Raw genomic sequence first — 21,525 nt, 5'->3', positions numbered from 1 at the left:
TGATGTGCAAAATGAAGATTCATTGCCAATTGTCAGTGAACTTGGTCGTAAAAATTAAAAATCTTTCATTCAGTCTGCTTGACATTTCGATTTGCAGTTGTCTATTTCTACTTTTTTACACTGCCGATTGGTCCAGACAAAGACCTCTATCTTGTTGGAGTTGACATAGCAGAAATGAATTTCGATTACTTATAAATCAAACAAAAAAACTACTGACCAAAGTTTTCAAAAGATCGGCAATTGTTTATTTATTTCTATTGACAGTAATGAAAAAGCCAGAGAATTACGAACGCGGGTCATTCCGGGTTAAAATATCCGAAAGCAGGAGATTCTATAATCCCGCGCAGGAGCGGATCAGCAAGCAGGAGATTTCCGGAATTTCGCCGTTTCAGTGGGAGTCTCCTCCTCAAAACAGGAGGGTTGGCAGGTATGGTTGTATAAATAGACTTACATAAGAAATAAATTTAAAAGTTACATATAATTGTCTTGTAAATTTGTTTTCCACATATTTTCTCTTTCATATGCTAAAGCTGAGCAAATCCTCATATTTACAAACAATCCTCTACCAGTTTGGTTAATGATGAAAGAAGAAGGTATTTAAAGTCCCTTGAATTTAAAACATAAAAGGTATCAGTATTAATAATTTTTAAATTGGTTCTTGCATATCTGCACTGGTGTTTCAAACGTTTTGCTTTTTAATGCAAAACTGTATATTCCTTATCAGAAAAGAAGATTTGTAATGTACAAAAATGTTATTGCTGAATATCTTTTTTGGTAAAACCTTGGCTCATATTTAGTTCTGCCAAAAACTACATGAAAATTACCATTTTCAGTCAAATTTGTCACTTTTTACAGGTTCATTTGATCACAAGACTATTGATTTATAGCTCAGTCGCTCTGTAATTTTTGTATCATGGCTTTGAGACATGAGCAGAATTTATCACAATGTCACAATACATGAGGAGAAGTTATCAGTGATGTCATAATGCTTGAGGAGACATTATCCAGCTTCCTTTTGTCAGGCGTAAAACTTTCTAAGGGTGGGGGAAAAAACCAGAAAAAGCTCCATAAATAGATTATCTGGTTTTCTGGAAAAGGTTTACATTGTGGCAAGTGGCAGATATTTTACGATGTCAATGTGCAGAAAACCTGATAATCTAAAAATGCAGGTTATTCATACTCACCTTGACACATAGTACCATTGCCTATGTAACCATGGGGACAGTTACCACAGCGATATCCAGGATAATCCAAACTTTCTTCACAAGTAACAAGGTCTGAGCACATTGTTTCTTCACAAGCTTTCTCATCTAAGAAAAAAATTAAATTGAATTGTAGTAAAACTTTATATTAAAAGCCATAATTTTTACAGAAAAAGTTATTCTGTGGAATCAATTATTTTTCGTGGATACCAATTTTTGTGGATTTAGAAAAAATTATGTTTTTCATGGATATTTGATTTTGTGGTTTAGCCAAAGTCTGCATACCAGCTTACAGAAAATTTGTACTTCCTCAAACATTTATATTTATGGTTAAACTATAACCATGAAAGCAGCGAAAATTGATATACCACGAATAATCATGAATCCATAGTATTGAATAATAGTGGTGTATTTTCTAAGAATCTGACTAGTAATTTATATAAGACAGTGTATTCAAATCACAGAACACCATACAACATTTTCTTACTTTTATTCAGGCAATATCTTAAACTCTTGAAGGGTAAATATCAGATATGACAAAATCAAATAATCATATACTATGTTATCGTCCTTCCCTTTGCCTATATCACCCTCCTCAGCTCTTAATAAAATTGCATATCACAGCTTTGTGACGTCAAATACCTTAACCTGGCCTTAATAACTTTGATCCGGATGTATCAACAACCTCAGTATGAAAGAACTGACGTTGATAAGTTTGACCCGAACTTATCAAGTCATCTTCCGGTTTGCTGGTGAAACAAAGAAAAACGTTTGTTTCTGTCATGCAAAATACACAAAAACAATCTGATAAATTTATTATCAGATTCTCATCATATTTATATTGTGAAATATCAGCTGCTCTCTACACAATATTTTTTTGAACTCATTTGCTGCGTTCACTCGACAAAAAGCTTCATATTGTGACTCGCAGCTGATATTTTTAATATCAATATGTAGATAACCTTGTAATCGGTATGTACATTGTGCAGGACTTAATGTCCTTATTTCATTAATTTACTCAAGTCACTTATTGGATCAAGTATATTACTTTGTCAACAACAAAAAAAGATAACAAAATAACCATGTGAATGACTGAGAGATATACATCTCTTGTTATTAATTTCACCAACTGCTTTTGTAAAATAGAATATTTCTCAACTTGCAATAGATATAATATCAAATATTGAAAATCCTCACATTTTAACATTAAAAAACTTAACCTTTCTATAGCGGAGAAGTATCCTATTATTGGCAAAATGTTTTCAACATAAAGGGGAAGTAACTCTTAATACCTGACAATTTTGTACCACTGTTCACCATTGTCAACAACGTAGAATGGGAGCAACTCTAAAACCAACATATTCTATAATATAAAAGGGGGGCAACTCTAAAACCTAACATTTCTATAACATAGAAGGGGAACAACTCTAAAACCTAACATTTCTATAACATACAAGGGAATGAGCTTTAAAACCTACCATTTCTATAACATAGAAGGGGAACAACTCTAAAACCTAACATTTCTATAACATACAAGGGAATGAGCTTTAAAACCTACCATTTCTATAACATACAAGGGGAACAACTCTTAAACCTACCATTTCTATAACATACAAGGTGGGCCACTCTGAATTCTACCATTTCTATTTCATACAAAAGAAGCAATTCTGAAATCGACCATTTCTATAACATACAGGGGCAGCAACTCTAAAACCTACCATTTCTATGATTTACAAGGGGAGCAACTCTCAAAATAGCGATTTTTGTAACATAAAAGGGGAGTAACTCTAAAACCTACCATTTCTATAACACTTTTCACCATTACCATAATAATATTTGGGACAAGCACCGCAGACGAAGCCTTGATAAGGACTGTTCAGGTCTTTACACACAACACCAGGAAAACATGGCTGTGAGGCACAAGTTTTTCTACCTGAAAAGTACAAAGTACTGTAAATTCAGAAATGAATGCGATGTTTTTATGAATGCAAAAAATGTGACAGTACCAGGTTTGCAATCATAAAAACTTGCATTTATTATTTCAGCTGTGATTTTACTTCACAAAATTTCTGCAACTAAATTTATTAGATCTATCATTTTTTACCAGTAGTAAGCGATTAGCAATATTAGATGCACACATTAATTTTTGAATTTATAGTACTTTAAAATGCTTATTTCAATCACAGTTAAGTTCTAAAATCTAATGCTTGTAATAAATGTTCTTTCAATTATTTAAGATGCCCCTAATGTTCTTTATTATCTCTGAAAAGCAAAAAGGTTAGTATTAGACGAATATTTGATTGTATGGGCTTATTACTGCTCATATCTTAACAAATGAAAAAAATCTTACTTGTAAAGGACTTGACACAAAATCTACTAAAAATTACTAAATCAGTTCATGATTGTAGGAACAGACTGTGCAAAGGACCTTTTTCGAGACATCAGGATTGGTCCTATATTTTTGAGGGAATTTAGAGACAAAAAAGATTTTAATTAGTTAGCAACTTAAAATGTCATCTCTTTTTTAAAACATTACTATCAGCAAACACTCAAGTTTCATCAACTAATGAAAGCAATCTATCTTGAAATTGTACAAAAAAATAAAAAGAGTTGACATCTAGATGTTCCCTATTGTTTTTCAATGTTGTAATGTTTACTTGAGTTTGCAAATTTAAAAACAAAAAGTACTTACAATTTACTCCATCACCTTGGTAACCATCAAGACAACTACCACAAGCATAAGATTCAGATGTCTCTGTACAATGGACTCCAGGGAAACATGGGTCACTATGGCAACCATTTACTTTGGTCTCACAGAATTTTCCTGGAATAAACAGTATAGTATTATTAATACTGTATGAAGCAATTTAAACTTCACTGAATATTAGAGAAGCAGGCAGCAAATTACATGAGAATCTAATTAAAACAAAAAAAAGACAAGTTGTTCAGATATCTTCAATTGTCAATTTAATGTTGTTTTTTCAGTGAAGCATGAAAATATGGCTCAAAACCGTAATATATTTTCAAAAGTTCACAACATAATGAACTTGAAGGCCATACGGTTGCCTATAATTGCTTACATCCTCATCATTTGATCTTTGGCGAATAGCTGTCTCATTGGCAATTATACCACATCTCCTTATTTCTATATTGTATACTAAGTTTCAAATTGATGTGGCCAAAACTTGATGGTAAACTGGAAAACCAGGGGCTGCTCTGGCTCCAAAAAAGTTGGAGCCAGAAAAATCGCCAGCTGCTATATTTTGTCGTCAGTTTTGACAACTTGGAGCCAGCTAAGAGTCTTGATTTCCTCTACCAAAATTGAAACCATGTTCAATTTAAATTTCTTTTGCACTGTACATCATTTAACATGATATTGCATAGGGTTTATATACATGAAAAAAACATGTGTACTTTTATTTTCTTTGTCAGTATTTCATAAGTATACGAATAAAAATATAACAATAAAGATTAAAACAAAGCAGCTGTTTTTCCACAAAACAGCATATTGAATGTTTTTATTTTAATGTTTATGTCTCCAAACAGGGACTAATGGGACTTATATAATGACTATTGATGAATGTTCCTGTCCTTATAATTAGCTTATGGTCTGTATATGCTACAGAAACATGAGAAAAAAGAAAATGTTTTTTATTAAAAAATAAAGAATAGAAAAATGGGCAATTAATTGAAGAAAAGAGAATAATGGGTATTTAGAAAAATCAGAGACATATATGTCATAATGTGTATATCTGTCTCTGGAAAAATAGAATAGTGAAAATTTGTATAAAAAGTAAAGAATACAGAAAATGATGACCCAAACACCCTACCCATCCTGCTACTAAGACCCTCTTAATTTTGCCCATAACTCAAAAGAACTCTGAAACCTATAAATTCTAAAGTCAGAAGTATGTAGACATATCTTGAGTAGGTATCTCAAAACTAGAAAAAAATAAAATTGAGATATCTTTCTTTATTCTGGTGTGTTCCTTCTTTGGAGGATTATACACAGTACGCAGTAGAAGTAAATACGATCAACAATGGCGGCCGGTTTTGTTATTTTCGTATCAAAAGTGAGGGCAAACAAAGACAAATTACGTCTGAATTTACCATTTTTTACGGAATACAAGTAAAACGATGTTTTTTAACAAGCTTGTTATGGTTTTTGTCTTTCTGTCAATTACGTTTTCTTCATGAAACTACGGTAAACGTTGCAAATTGTGTTGCCGTATGAAAATTTCTTCAAATGAAATGACAAATGCTGACTGACCGATTCTATTTGAACCTGATCATTATAACCCAACTGATAAACGGATTACCTGTAACAACAGATTATGACACCTGTCGTAACTGTGGCTTTGATGAGCTTGGGGTCGTAAACAAAGTCATAAACTTGTCGCCAGGTAAACTTTCGTACAATTATTTTTTTGACTTTACCAATTTAAACAAAGATGATAATATTACCGTTACAGTCAAGAAATGAAAATTTAACAAAGGAAAATGCTGGCGCCAGAAATATCGCCAGCAGCTTATTTTGTCGCCAGATGAAAATAAAAACTCGCAATTTACGACATTGGCGAAGCCCATCGCGGTCCCTGGAAAACATTATTCCCCCTACAATTGTAGTCAAGACATAAAAATATACAGGATGTATTTAAATTGGCAACAAAACTGTCCAGACAGGAGCAAAAAAGCCAACTCATAAAAAAGTCAAACGGAAACTTTTCTCATAACATTTACCTGTGAAAGATGATGAACAACTACAGTTATAATCTGTTCTATTTTTAGTAACAACTTCATTCTCACAAAGTCCACCATTTTGACAGGTACACTGATTTACAAGTACCTACAATGAAATCATCAATACAATTATATCATATGTCTTGTAAGATCTCAACCCTCCCCCCATACCTCTAGCCATTGTGGAATAAACAAACACACAGAAAAAAACGCAACAGTAAAACTTAGTTCAAACGAAGTCCATGTCAGATGTAAGAATAGGTAACAGAATAAACTAAGCAAAATGATAATGATCAACACAAAGTAAGAAAGGACTACTAGCAGTTACTGACATGACAGCTTCAAACCTTAATTAAACTGATTGAAAGATTATGTCGTCATCACATGAAAATCAAGCACAATCCCTGCTGTTAGAGGTTTCAATAAGTTTCTTATGAATACTTACTGTTAAAACAAAAGTACTAGATGCCCCACAACTGTCAGTAACATTTATCACAAAATTATATTGTTCACCCCTCTTGGTTGGCTGTGATAACTGGACATGCCACATGAATTCTCCTAACATACTGACTGTAGCACCCTCATCATCAATACCATAGTAGATATCCATGTTTTCTGGATCTCTGGCTGTTATATTAGTCTTTATTGTGTCCCTATTAATGACTGAAATAGTAGACTGGTCTTTTTCCAAAATTGGAGGAAAATTGTCTGAAAATATAATTAGGGGACTGTATTGTACTTTAAGCTCCAACGGCATCAATTGGTGATTTGATGGTTGTAAATTAAGTTTACCGTCAACATGTTAGCGGAGCCATTAAACAGGTATTTGATACCATCAAATCACCAATTGATGCTGTTGGAGCTTAAAATACAATATTGTTATCCCCATTCTAAGGGCTGTTCAAGAAAATACTATGTCCCCCTCAGGAAAGGCAATTTTCTTTAAATTTATTTGGGTGGTTGTATTTGAAATACCAAAATGCAAAGGGAGTGTTGTTCTAATTCATTTTTATTTCTGTGGGTGGTGGGGGTTAAAAAAAAGTGCCGTCACTCGGGGGGGGACATAGTATTTTCTGGAACAGCCCTAATGAAACTGACAGAAAACAACGTCAAATCATACATTTAAAATCTGTTATATGTCGTCTGCACTTAAGTGTACGTTTTCATAGCATCAATTGTGAATTGACACCATGAAAATTGGTGACGTTATCCAATCAAAGTGACATTACAAACGATGTTGCATTAGAATCAACAATAAAGTAGTAGTAACTTGTAAAAACGTCCAAAGAATCATTTTTGTGTGTAATCAAGGTGAATTCAAATTGTTGTATTTAAATCCATTACCTTTTATTCAATGTTGAATAAATAGAAAACTTTCCTTTTGACAAAATTATGTAAAATCAAATTATGTACACATGGACTATGTTGTCATTTCTATACATAAAATTTTACGGATGGGGTCAAATACACACATTTACAAGTTGCTCAGTCTTTAGTTTTCTATGTTGTATTTTGTGTACTTTTGTTTGTCTTTTGGTCTTTTTCTTTTTTTGCCATGCCGTTGTCAGTTTATTTTCGACCTATGAGTTTAAATGTCCCTGTGGTATCTTTTGCCTCTAATTTTACAACAACTGGATAAACACTTTTCTGCAAAAATGAATACAAACGCTCAATGATGTCTGACTCTACCTATTCTCGAAGACCATGTGTTTTTACTGTTAGTTGTCAGGCACTGCAAACAAACATTCCTTGGATTGATATCTTTATCTCTGTAACATCTTCTGTCTATGAAACAGGTACCTTGCTACAATAATAAATTCATATTCTTTCTATTTTCATTTAATTCAACAAGAGGAAGATAATAGGAATGACCAAAACAGGAGTGGATCTGCCATATTTAGAAAAACGGGGGGTTCCAATACATGCAAGTCATATAACAAGGGAGTTCCAACCATATGTCCCCATACAAAAGCTTTAGTTGTCAAACAAAAAGAGAGGATTCCAACCCCTGGATCCGCCACTGCTAAATTTCTTGGACAAATAAAAAGATTACATTTTACTACTTTCTAATATATTTGTTTTATAAAATGCTTTTCCAGCTTAAGGCCTTGTAAGTGCTTGCACTTAATGACATTTTACAAAAAAAAGTCATTTTAGGTGTCAGGTAAGAGTTGTTTCCCAATAATAAAACTCTTTTTTTTTACAATGTTAATTTGATTGTTCATGTCCAATTTGAACAACTGTCAAACTATTGACTAAACATGACAAAACTCCAGTCCTTCACCTTTCATTTGATACCTTAATTACTAAAATATATGATACATAGTTTAAGATTTACACCTGTGCTAAGGAACTATGTTGTTTTAAATATGTACTATTTCCAATATATTCTTTTTTCAACCGGGCCTGATTAGGTGATATTACATCTTACAAAGTCTATCCAAATAATTTTTGCAGAGAATTCCGTTCAAGCCAGTGCTAGGGCCGTCATAAACTTGCAGGGAGGTGAGAATTTTTGCACTTGTTGAAGGCTTCACTGCAATAAAAGTGGTGTTCCTTTGCTTTTTGTGTGTTTTTTTGCTGTGCATGTACTGATTTTGTATCATGGATGGATACCTCATATCCTTTGTTTTTCTAATGAAGTCATTCTGTTAACAGTTCTTGAGAAAAGTGTGATGGAAATATTTGTTGAATGAACAGACAGACAGAATGACTGATGGATGTACAAACTAATGGACGGACAAGGTGAATGCATTGTAGCCCTTGACTCCTATCCAACACTGAGATGTACATATCCACGATATCTGAAACTGATACTGAAGTTAATTCCCTCATCATATACAGGTTAGGGGGAGGGTTGAGTGCTCACAAACATGCTTAACCCCACCACATTCTTTATGTGCCTGTCCCAAGTCAGGAACCTGTAGTTCAGTGGTTATCGTTGTTTCATATTAGTCGTATTTGTTTTTCATAAACTGTTTTGTTAAAAATTAGGCTGTTAGTTTTCTCAATTGAATTGTTTCATATTTTTATGATGGGGCCTTTTATAGCCGACCTTATGGTATGTGTTTTTCTCATTGTAGAAGGCCTTACGGTTGCCTATAATTGCTTACATCCACTTCATTTAAACTTTGGTGGATAGTTGTCTATTGGTAATCATACCACATCTCCTTATTTTTGTGTGATTGGAAATTGGAATACATCAAGATATTTTATTTTACATGAAAGTTGAATTGATTTGGCTTATGAAAACTGAAACTAGTTAAACTTTGCTACATATTAATGTAGTTTGATTTCTGTATCACACTACTCACTCTCATCATACATCCTCCGTAGATATCACACATCTGACAAAGACCGTCAATAACAGCAACTACTTGTGTCCTTAACACTATATTGTCACCTTTTGGTATCTAAAATTAAAAAAACAAAATGTCCAATATGCAGCTGTCTCTATGTAATTTCGTATAGGAAAGTATAGTTGGGTTCTCTCCTTTACATTAATTTTACCCCATGAAACAAAAGTTTAGTTTTTCAGTTTGTGTTGAGCTATGTACATGTATTACACATGCCTATTCTGTAAATTTATAAATTGTTGTGAGATTTTTATTAATGCGATAATGCAACTGGTTGAATCGCAATAATAAGAACTTGCATTCTGATATCTTTTATGTATATCTGTATGCAGATTTTCCTGAAATCTCAATAATCAATCTCACATTTTTGTCCATTCTTCAAATATTGCAATAATAAATGTTCAAAATAATTTCTGAATTTATAGTATTCTGTTAAAAACTGACATGATGTAAGATACAGCTATGACAACAACACTTTGTTATTTTGAATTAACTTTTTTCCTTCAAACAATTATAAATTTACCTGAACTCTGTACACATTGACAAATTCATCACTTCTGGTAACCCTTGGTAACATACATTCTACAGTTGTGCTGTCAACATAACGTAGTAAAGTTGTATAAACATCTCCAACTGGTTCCCAGCCATATTGTGTGAACTGAAATATTTAAACATTGTTTAATAGTTCTATCTCACTGTGGATTCATTATCATTTGTGGGATAGAAATTTTCATGGATTTTGTGGGATATAGAAATTTTCATGGATTTTGTGGGATAGAAATTGTCATATGGATTTGTGGGATATAGAAATTTTCATGGATTTTGTGGGATAGAAATTTTCATGGATTTTGTGGGATATAGAAATTTTCATGGATTTTGTGGGATAGAAATTTTCATGGATTTTGTGGGATATAGAAATTTCATATGGATTTGTGGGATATAGAAATTTTCATGGATTTTGTGGGATAGAAATTGTCATATGGATTTGTGGGATATAGAAATTTTCATGGATTTTGTGGGATCGAAATTTTCATGGATTTTGTGGGATATAGAAATTTTCATGGATTTTGTGGGATAGAAATTTTCATATGGATTTGTGGGATATAGAAATTTTCATGGATTTTGTGGGATAGAAATTTTCATGGATTTTGTGGGATATAGAAATTTTCATGGATTTTGTGGGATAGAAATTTTCATGGATTTGTGGGATATAGAAATTTTCATGGATTTTGTGGGATAGAAATTTTCATATGGATTTGTGGGATATAGAAATTTTCATGGATTTTGTGGGATAGAAATTTTCATATGGATTTGTGGGATATAGAAATTTTCATGGATTTTGTGGGATAGAAATTTTCATATGGATTTGTGGGATATAGAAATTTTCATGGATTTTGTGGGATAGAAATTTTCATATGGATTTGTGGGATATAGAAATTTTCATGGATTTTGTGGGATAGAAATTTTCATATGGATTTGTGGGATATAGAAATTTTCATGGATTTTGTGGGATAGAAATTTTCATATGGATTTGTGGGATATAGAAATTTTCATGGATTTTGTGGGATAGAAATTTTCATATGGATTTGTGGGATATAGAAATTTTCATGGATTTTGTGGGATAGAAATTTTCATATGGATTTGTGGGATATAGAAATATTCATGGATTTTGTGGGATAGAAATTTTCATATGGATTTGTGGGATATAGAAATTTTCATGGATTTTGTGGGATAGACATTTTCATATGGATTTGTGGGATATAGAAATTTTCATGGATTTTGTGGGATAGAAATTTTCATGGATTTGTGGGATATAGAAATTTTCATATGGATTTTGTGGGATATAGAAATTTTCATGGATTTTGTGGGATAGAAATTTTCGTGGATTTTGTGGGATATAGAAATTTACATGAATTTTGTGGGATAGAAATTTTCATGGATTTCAATGTTCAACAAACTACAAATTTGCTATAGGCTTGTTTACATAATTTGGCTAAAACAACAAAATCAAATATCCACGGTCATACAATTTTTACTGAATCCACAAAAATTGGTACTCACAAAAATAAATGAATCCACAGTATATTATATCAGTATCTTATACAATAACATCTGTTTTAAATCTGAACATTTTAAACTGCAGAATATTTAAAGCCAGTATGAACAAGTTGCCATAACTTTGTGCCAGACAACCATCTTTATATTCATTTAATATCAACTGAATCAGACTACTGAAGTCTAGTTTCAAAATTGTATTAAATGATGCCTAAAAACACAATAACAAGATTGGTGTTGATGTTTCTTTAAATAGAACGTATAAACAGCAATCCCAATTATGTTTAAGGTAGATACATGGTATACCACCATCTTGGACTGTACAATCGCAGTACAAAATCGGTCAAGTTATTTGCCCAAATCTGCAAATTTGGAGACAGATTTGCAATTTAATGGTTAGACTGTTTATTCTTATAAGGAAAACTTGGTAATTTATTGTATTATACAAAATATTTAATCAAATATCACATTTTGTGTTTTTAGAATCATTTTTTTCAAATAAGCCATTTAAGGGGAGATAACTCTTTTAGTAAAGAATATATACTGGACTGATAGGGAAATTTTTTATTTTTACTTGAAGCAAGAAAACAAGTTTGTTGACACCATTTTTTCTTTATATTTTCTTAAAACATATTATAAAACCTATATTCTCACAATTAATCTCAAAATTCTATCTCATAGAATTTTTTTTATGCACACAAATGTGTTTTTTCATGAACAATCTAACCAAATTTAGGCAATTTTCAACGACTCATAGCTTGGAAAATATCACGGTGACCCATACTTTTTATTATATCTGTGAAAAAAGCATAATAAAATCTTCATTTTGGCAAAGTATAAGAAAATTCTATCTCAAAAAATACTTATGATCTACCTTAAATGAAAGAACTAAGGGAATTTTTAATTTGGATTTGCTGAGAGGAAATTTTCCTTCAAATTGCAAGGGGATCTGAGAAAAAATAAAGGTGCTAGCATGGCAACAGCAAAGGGATAACAAAAGGATAGACTAACAGATAAATGGACAGGACAAAAACATAATTCCCTCCACAACTCACTCCCTGTGGAATAATACTAAACATGGACTCCTTGATGGGTGGATGGGCAAATTGTTTTTTAACATCCAGTGTCAAATATCACATGCATATATTATAAACCCTTATCTGTACAAAACCACCTCTCTGAGGTTGATTTTTAAAGTGCTAGTTCACATAATAACAGTCCTAAGGATGACATTTCACTCTACCTCAACTCGTTATTCTGACACTTGTCTGACAGTTATTGCTCCTACTTTTAAATGCTACATGCTTAGGGTACCAAATTTTAAGTCTTTTAGTTAACTGCATGGCTAGGGAACGAACCAAGGACCAACCCCACATTACCAAAAGACCACTGATGTGGTTTACTTCTTGAATCCTCTACTAACCCTAACCCTACACCTAAGATTCTAAGTTAATGCTATTAATAAATACCTGCATTAGTGTCACATTACATTTTGTTACAAATTCACCGGACCGTAACAAATCAACATGAACTGTACTACAATGTGAGGATCTTGTATCACAGGTAACCATGGATACAGGAACTTCAGTTGTTGTTGACATTTCTGTTGATGATGAAGTGGTTGTTGATGGAGTTGTTGTTGTAGTTATAACAGTTGTTGGAGTTGTTGTTGTTGTGGTAACAGTTGTTGTAGTTGTAGGTGGTAGTGTTGTGCTGGTTGTGGTAGTTGTAGAGGTCGTGGTACTGGAGGTTGTTGGCATGGTAGTAGAACTTGTGGTGGTTGTAACTTCTGTGGTAGAAATTTTCACAACAAAAAAATCTTTTTATAATAGCTTTGTCAGTTTATTTCTAACTTATGAGTTTGAATGTCCCTTTTGTATCTATCGCAACTCTTTTTGAATAAGTTTTATTAAATTGTTACCATATGTTCTATTTCATTAAAATAGATGTGGAACTGTAGAAAGGACTCCTTTATTCCTCACAAAAACCAAGACAAAATCTTTCAGTAATTTTGCTAACATAAAAATCGGTTTAATTGCTGCAAATATCCACTTACCCAGCTCTGAAACATGTTACTAGGGCAAACTCGATTTGTGACAGTAAAACATATTTTTTACGTCCCAAACTTAAAATATGGATATCTCCAACTTTTATCTATGTTTGAACTAGAACATTTACCTTATTTTAGCTACTTGAAGCTGAATAAATATAAAATATTTACCTGTTTTAGTGAGACATTCTATACCAGAGTATCCTTGGTAACAAAAACATCCATTTTCTATACAAATGCCATTTCCATAGCAACCTTCAGGACAAAGAATTGCTTGACGAATGTCCTCAATATTCACATCAGCAAGTTCTCCCAAATCAGTCATATTTGATCTTTTATTCAATTGTGTTTCACATAAATTTTCTAACAAACGTAGAACCTCTGGCACCCATGTTGAATTTTGATATGAGGTTGCCAAGGCAACACAGATATTCATCACTGTATCTATATCAATTCTTATTTTATTTAAGCACGTTTTGGCAATCCCTGAAGTCATAAACATATTTTTACAACTGTCATTTGCAAGCTGACCATCTTTAACAGGCTGTTTAGTTTCAATTTCTTCATCATCAAAATCTCCTTCAAACATGTAATCTGGTATTTGATTGGTTCCTTGAGTTTTGTTTATCCAATAGAATGTGGTCTCTTTCAGATGAAATAAAAACTGTGGTATTGCAGTAGATGATTTTGGACAGGAAGTCTCATATGACGACAGGGAACAATCACATTCTGGCATTTGAGGGGTCAAGGTCATTGATAAGAGTTCATAATTCTCAAACAAACTAAGACCAGGAAGTAATCTAAAAAATATCACTTAGATAAGATCGCTATGTGTTACTACTGTAAAAATTATTAGTAATATTATCAATATGTTTTACAGACAAATAATTTCATAAAATTCTTTTATGATGAGTAACTGCAGCATGCTTAGCAGAGATGCGGCAAATTTAAATTTTGAATTGTTTGGTTTGATCTGGTGGGCATTGAGAACCCATAAGCTCCTCAATAGAGGCCAGCACACATTCAATTCAGCTAGATATGAGATTTATAAATATCCAAGATGTCTGACCTTTGTATTGCCGAGGTAGATGTCTTAAGAAAGACCAACATGACAGATTTTATCACATTCCATGAAAAGATAACTGTAGCTATGTCATGCATGTCATAATTAAAGGAATTTCTGGAATTAAAACCGAGCTTACATAGGTTTTAATGAATTTTCTTGCAACTAGTCTATTCTATTCCAACTTTAGGAAGAGCTGTTAAGGTTTTATAGCCGAACTGCTTAGGGAAACTCAAGTAGATTTAAGGATGTTGACGCTCCTCTTGTTTCTAAATTCTTGCCAGATATTCGGAATCCTCTGGTTTTATCCATGTAGTGCCATTAAAAATTTTGCCCACTGACCCCTACTTTTCTTTTCATAATTTGATAACATATAGTTTACAAAGCCATATTTGAAAATCTTGTAAAATTCTTGTTATTTTTTCATAGTTTTTGAAAGAAACTAGAGGCTCTAAAGAGCCTGTGTCGCTCACCTTGGTCTATGTGCATATTAAACAAAGGACACAGATGGATTCATGACAAAATTGTGTTTTGGTGATGGTGATGTGTTTTGGTGATGGTGATGTGTTTGTAGATCTTACTTTACTGAACATTTTTGCTCCTTACTATTATCTCTATCTATAATGAACTTGGCCCGGTAGATACAGTGGAAAATACTTTGTAAAAATTTACAAAAATTTACAAAATTTATGAAAATTGTAAAAAATTGACTATGAAGGGCAATAACTCCTTAAGGGGTCAATTGACAATTTTGGTCATGTTGCCTTATTTGTAGATCTAACTTTGCTGTACATTATTGCTGTTTACAGTTTATCTCTATCTATAATAATATTCAAGATAATAACCAAAAGCTGCAAAATTTTCTTAAAATTACCAATTCAGGGGCAGCAACCCAACAATGTGTTGCCTGATTGGTCTGAAAATTTCAGGGCAGATAGATCTTGACCTAATGAACAATTTTACTCCCATGTCAGATTTGCTCTAAATGCTTTGGTTTCAGAGATATGAGCCAAAAACTGCATTTTACCCTATGTACTATTTTTTAGCCATGTCGGCCATCTTGGTTCACGGGCGGGGTCATCGGACACATTTTTTAAACAAGATACCCTAATGATGATTGTGGACAAGTTTGGTTAAATTTGTCTTAGTAGGATCAGAGGAGAAGATTTTTGTAAAAGATTACAAAAATTTACGAAAAATGGTTAAAAATTGACTATAAAGGGCAATAACTCCTTAAGGGGTCAACTGACCATTTTGGTCAAGTTGACTTATTTGTAGATCTTACTTTGCTGAACATTATTGCTGTTTACAGTTTATCTCTATCTATAATAATATTCAAGATGATAACCAAAAACGGCAAAATTTCCTTAAAATTACCAATTCAGGGGCAGCAACCCAACAACAGGTTGTCCGATTCATCTGAAAATTTCAGGGCAGATAGATCTTGACCTAATAAACAATTTTACCCCATGTCAGATTTGCTCTAAATGCTTTGGTTTCAGAGATATAAGCCAAAATCTACATTTTACCCCTATGTTCTATTTTTAGCCATGGCGGCCATCTTGGTTGGTTGGCCGGGTCACCGGACATATTTTTTAAACTAGATACCCCAATGATGATTGTGGCCAAGTTTGGTCAAATTTGGCCCAGTAGTTTCAGAGGAGAAGATTTTTGTAAAAGTTTACGGACGACGGACGACGGACGACGGACGCAGGACGACAGACGACGGACGCAAAGTGATGAGAAAAGCTCACTTGACCTTTCAGGTCAAGTGAGCTAAAAAGGTGACAATGTTAAATGTAAGAAAAATCTAGAAAGATTCATTTCCCGCCAAATTTTCAATAGCTTATATCTGGAAAACAAGCACACGATCCCTTAATTTTTTTGGGCTTTTTTAGTTCCTTTATTTATTTGCTATCAATATATGTCTTTTTGAAAGCTTATTTTTTTGAAACAGATCTAGAGCAGCGAACATCCTTAAGGTAAAGTCACCTTTTTCACATCAGATGCAGTCAACTTGTATCTTCGTGGCTGATGCCACTCAGATATAAGAAGATGTAGACTGACAATACAATGATGGCAACACCTTATATGGATCTATAATTACTGACTGTGTAACTTACCTCCAATCAACAAGAGGCTGACTAGTTTGTACATCGTTACTATAGTACCATGTATTATTACCAATCTGACCACACAACCCATCCATCCTGTCAGTAAAATATCCTGATGACTGTACAGTCAAGGTCATACTTTTGTGTCGAAGGTCAATTCGTAACTGAGCTTTACCGTCCAAAACAATCTGAAGGAAAAAAGATGCTTTAAGATACTATTTTGATAAAAATATGATTTTTATTTTCAAACTTTTTTCTGCAAACTTTAGTCCTACAAGTCTATATTTTGCATCCCATTCTGAATGTTGATTTTAGTAACATTGTTTTTAGTATTTGCTGTTTTTATAAGACTTCTAAAACTTTGGCTTGATTGCTTGATTGATTGTAGATGTTTAACACCACTTTCAGCATTATTGGCTATATATATTGTAGAGGTCAGTTTATATTGGTGGAGGATGCCAGTGTGCCCGGAGAGAACCACCAATTGTTAAGATTTTTTTTTATGTAATTTAACTTACATATATCAATCTCCCATGCCGTCCTTCAAATATCTTCATGTTAGCCCTCATGGCAGGGTGATACTGTATAAATATGTCCCCTTCCTTATCAGTTGACCTACATTTATCAATGATCAGTTTAGTCTCCTTGTAATAGATAGCAGCACCACAAACACAAAGTAAATTTTCATCTGGACAGCTGTTCACTCGTATCTGAATCTGTTAAAGAAGACAACATAGATTTGTGAAATCTGCGAGATGTGCAGATTAACTTGAGTGATGTGCATTTAATGTTCAAAATTTTTATTAGAAATACATGTCAAATGTCAAGAATTTTAAACACAGGCTATATCTGTGGTGGAGAACAGAACTTATTTTTCTAACAGAACAACTCAAATATATCCAATTTTCCTTCTACCAAGTAAGCACATACTGTAGATTCATTTCTTTTTTTTTTTTTCGTAGATTGAGGAAAACAAATTTTTTGAGGTTATTGGATTTCACGGTTTTTACCAAATTCTGCATTTACACTAATAGTAAATTAGTACTTCATTGAACATTTAAATTCGTGGTTCACCCATACCCACGAAATCTAATAAAATTGGTAACCCACAAAAAAATTAAATTGACAGCATGTAAAAATCAGGACTAGAAACTAAATGTTAATTTATAACAAGGAAAATACTTTAAAAAAAACATACTTACCTCAAACTCATTATTTCTGCTCTTCAGAAGGATGTATGTTCCTCTTCTAGATAATTTAGACATACTGCAAACATAAATATAAAGGTCAAAATGATACAATATTATGGATATCCACTTTTATTTCAAAGGCAATTTCAGACATTCTACCAAATTTATTGAGTTAAAACCAAAATCATATAAGAATCACTATTCATGATAAAAATGGGGAGAGTTTCAGTTCTTTAAAACACTAGTTTTATTCATGCAAATTAGTGTGTACCTAGTAAGGAGTACACTCTGTGGTTTAGGTTGTTTTTATATTAAAAGTGTTTTGTCCATCAAGAAATTGGGTGTTCATGATAGTTAACTGGTGTAACACTTAAGGTAAGGCATTTAGATCTTGACCAATTTTACGATAAAAACAAATATTGAAGATGATACATGTGTAGCTCTCTGTTTCCATAATGTTGTTTGGTTTCCATCTCAATAACTTTGTACCTCAAATTGTTTCTGTCTATTCATATGCATACTTTTTGATGAATAAATATATAAATGATGTATAAAAGAAATATTTGAGATTGGGTTTACTTACTTGTTCTGGAATGACAAAATAAATACACCAGCAGTCATGTAACAGGAAGCTGATGGCAGATCTATCACTTTTATCTACAAATAATACAATTAAATCGTCATAACTTTATTCAATAAACTGGGAAGACTTCTGTTTTGAAACCTTGACCCCTTAAAAAGTACTTCTGAGACATAAACACATTTAACATCAATACAAATATATATAAGACTTAAGGATGTTCGCTACTCTGTTTCAAAATAACAAGCTTTCTATAAGACTGTTATTAATTGATAGCATATAAATAAAGGAACTAAAAAAGCTAAAAAAAATTAAGGGTCCGTGTGCTTGTTTTCGAGATATAAGCTATTTAAAATTTGGCGGGAAATTATTCTTTCTAGATTTTTCTTACATTTAACATTGGCATCTTTTTTCTTTCAAAAACTATGAATAGTCAGCTGCGCCATGAGCGCATGATACGCCTGTCTTCTTGTGTGTAAATTTTTATGCAATAATCATAAAAAGTTTCTGACATACGGCGTGACATGCGAAAACCCCTCTTTTTTTTTTACAAAAAAACTCAATATCTCTAAAATAAAATTTTGAATCAAAACCAAAAAGTATACAGATCTTTAGATTAATATAACTAAGAAGTGTGTAAAATTTTAAGCAATAATCATAAATCATTTTTGAGATACGGTGCGACATGTGAAAACCCCCCTTTTTAAAAAAAAGATATCAATATCTCTAAAAAAAAATTTGAATCAAAACCAAAAAGTATACAGATCTTTAGATTAATATAACTAAGAAGTGTGTAAAATTTTAAGCAATAATCATAAATCGTTTTTGAGATACGGCGCGACATGTGTAAAACCCCTCCCCTTTTTTTACAAAATACTCAATAACTCAAAAATAAAATTTTGAATCATCACCAAAAAGTATACAGATCTTAAGATTAATATAACTAAGAAGTGTGTAAAGTTTTAAGCAATAATCATAAATTTTTTTTGAGATATGTGAAAAAAAACACACACCTGTTTTAGTTACTAAGTCCCGTAACTCAAAAAGTTTTAATCTTATTTTCACCAAAAAGTATACAGATCGTTTGACCATCATAAGAAACAACTGTGTTAAGTCTCATGAAATTTGGATTAGTCGTTCTCAAGTTACGGTACAACATGTTTACACCGGACAGACGACATTTGTATACCATAATACGTCCCCTCAAAATTTTGACAAGCGTATAAAAAAATAACGAGGATTTTGATAAGATTTTCAAATATGGCTTTTCAAACTATATGTAATAAAATTATGAAAAGAAAAGTAGGGGTTAGCGGGCAAAATTTTTAATGGCATTACATGGATAAAACCAGAGGATTCCGAATATCTGGCAAAAATTCATAAACAAGAGAAGTGAACATCCTTAAATAACATTATGATTTAGTCTTGTAAGCATTCTTAAGTGTTTCTCGTTTCTCGTTTTATATATAGATTAGACTGTTGGTTTCCCTGTTTGAATTGTTTTACACTAGTCATTTTGGGTCCCTTTTTAGCTTGCTGTTCGGTGTGAGCCAAGGCTCCATGTTCAAGGCCGTACTTTGACCTATAATTAAAATTGAGAATGGAAATGGGGAATGTGTCAAAGAGACAACAACCCGACCATAGAACAGACAACAGCATTGTTTACTTTTTACACATTGTGACTTGGATGGAGAGTTGTCTCATAGGCACTCATACCACATCTTCTTATTTCTATATATTAAAAACAAAAAACTATTTTAAATTTCACTCATATAAGTTTTTCAGATAGTCTCAGTATCTCTTTTATTGTGCAATCATATCTTAAAGAAAACTTTATTACACGAGTACTGAGCATGCTTACTGAAAAATTTGTTTTGTTTTGAATTTACAAGTACATAAAAAAAGGAGTAAGACCCCTTTTTGGCTCCAAAATATAGCATTTCAAAAATTTGTTAAAAATGTTAACTTTTAGCTATTTATTGGAAAGTAGAATACTTTTATTACATAAATATAGACTGTTTTTGACTTTACACTGCACATTTATCAGGTACTAGCATCATTAATTCATGCAAAATTACTGAAATCTTCACAATTTCAGCATTTGTGCTAATTTTTAGAAAGTTTTTGTCTTAAATGGAAGTGGCGGTAATTGTGTTCAGTCTTAATATTTAAATATATGTTTTGTTTGATGATGATACATAATATATATAAAGGTTGAGACTGAACACGAATGCGGCCACTTCCATTTTAGACAAAAACCATCTGAAAAGTGATGTTTTGTGGCATATTTGAAAGATTTTTCATATTTAATAGATATAAGAAGATGTGGTATGAGTGCCAATGAGACAACTCTCCATCCAAGTCAAAATTTATAACAGTAAACCATTATAGGACAAAGTACGGTTTTCAACACAGAGCCTGAATTTAGGCATCTTTAATGACCAAATGAGTTCAAATCTTTTACATAAACTAATTGAATCAACTGAGGAAGACACTTAAGTGTTTAAAAAATGTCACAAATGTTACATCAGATGTACTTCAAATTTTAGGCCAAGATAAGCCCTTGACGGACCTTCTCCTTTGCACATGAGAGCCAAGCGATCAATTTTCCAATATTTTACTTTGATTATGAAGATAATAATATTCTATAATCTGTAAAGGAACTAACAGAGTAAAATCTATTTACAAGTCGTATTCTAATCCTCAGGAGCCACTTCAATACTTAATTGATTAGGGGTGTCACAGGGGTTCTGTTACCCCACCCTTTTCATATGATTTAGATTTTTAAAATGTATTCCTTTTCATATATTGCGTAGGTAAAAAAGTAATCTTTTCCCATATTTTAATTACGAGTCCACAGAACAAGAATCACATTCCTGCAAAATCGCGAAAAATTTTGCCTTTGCTTAGAGCTCAGATTTGAGGCTCAGATTCCTTATGTAATGTTAACTTACCACGAGACTTTTGGCTGGAAAATGTGACCTATTCCAGCGGCACATCCCATCACCTTGTATATAGAAAGTGACCCCCCCCCCTGAGTTTTAATTAAAAGAGATAACTAATAGTTTTCCAAAAATAATTGGAAGTTGAGGAAGCCCTCTAACCATCCTCATTTGTCTTCCGAAAATGAACTTTCAAGGTAATTTTAAACATGGTTGAGTTTACTTCTAACACA

At 32.5% G+C, this 21,525-nt stretch overlaps 1 protein-coding gene across 1 annotated transcript in view; it reads right to left on the bottom strand.

Moving 5' to 3' along the window:
- LOC127719131 (von Willebrand factor D and EGF domain-containing protein-like) overlaps positions 1–21,525 on the bottom strand; it is a 72,539-nt gene that overhangs the window by 19,870 nt on the left and 31,144 nt on the right. Inside the window, exons 9-21 of the mRNA XM_052225156.1 lie at positions 18,354–18,427; positions 17,783–17,846; positions 17,099–17,296; positions 16,590–16,768; positions 13,575–14,203; positions 12,823–13,142; positions 9,822–9,956; positions 9,268–9,355; positions 6,388–6,650; positions 5,943–6,048; positions 3,895–4,026; positions 3,001–3,135; positions 1,185–1,310 (exon numbers count right to left, since the gene is read on the bottom strand). Of these exons, the coding sequence (XP_052081116.1) occupies positions 1,185–1,310; positions 3,001–3,135; positions 3,895–4,026; positions 5,943–6,048; positions 6,388–6,650; positions 9,268–9,355; positions 9,822–9,956; positions 12,823–13,142; positions 13,575–14,203; positions 16,590–16,768; positions 17,099–17,296; positions 17,783–17,846; positions 18,354–18,427 (2,449 nt within the window). The remainder of the gene's footprint in view (positions 1–1,184; positions 1,311–3,000; positions 3,136–3,894; positions 4,027–5,942; positions 6,049–6,387; positions 6,651–9,267; positions 9,356–9,821; positions 9,957–12,822; positions 13,143–13,574; positions 14,204–16,589; positions 16,769–17,098; positions 17,297–17,782; positions 17,847–18,353; positions 18,428–21,525) is intronic.

The sequence above is a fragment of the Mytilus californianus genome, unplaced genomic scaffold (assembly GCF_021869535.1).
Source record: "Mytilus californianus isolate M0D057914Y unplaced genomic scaffold, xbMytCali1.0.p SCAF_10, whole genome shotgun sequence".
Lineage (NCBI taxonomy): Eukaryota > Metazoa > Mollusca > Bivalvia > Mytilida > Mytilidae > Mytilus > Mytilus californianus.
Note: the sequence above shows the minus strand (reverse complement) of the source record. Positions and strands in the feature narration are given on the sequence as shown.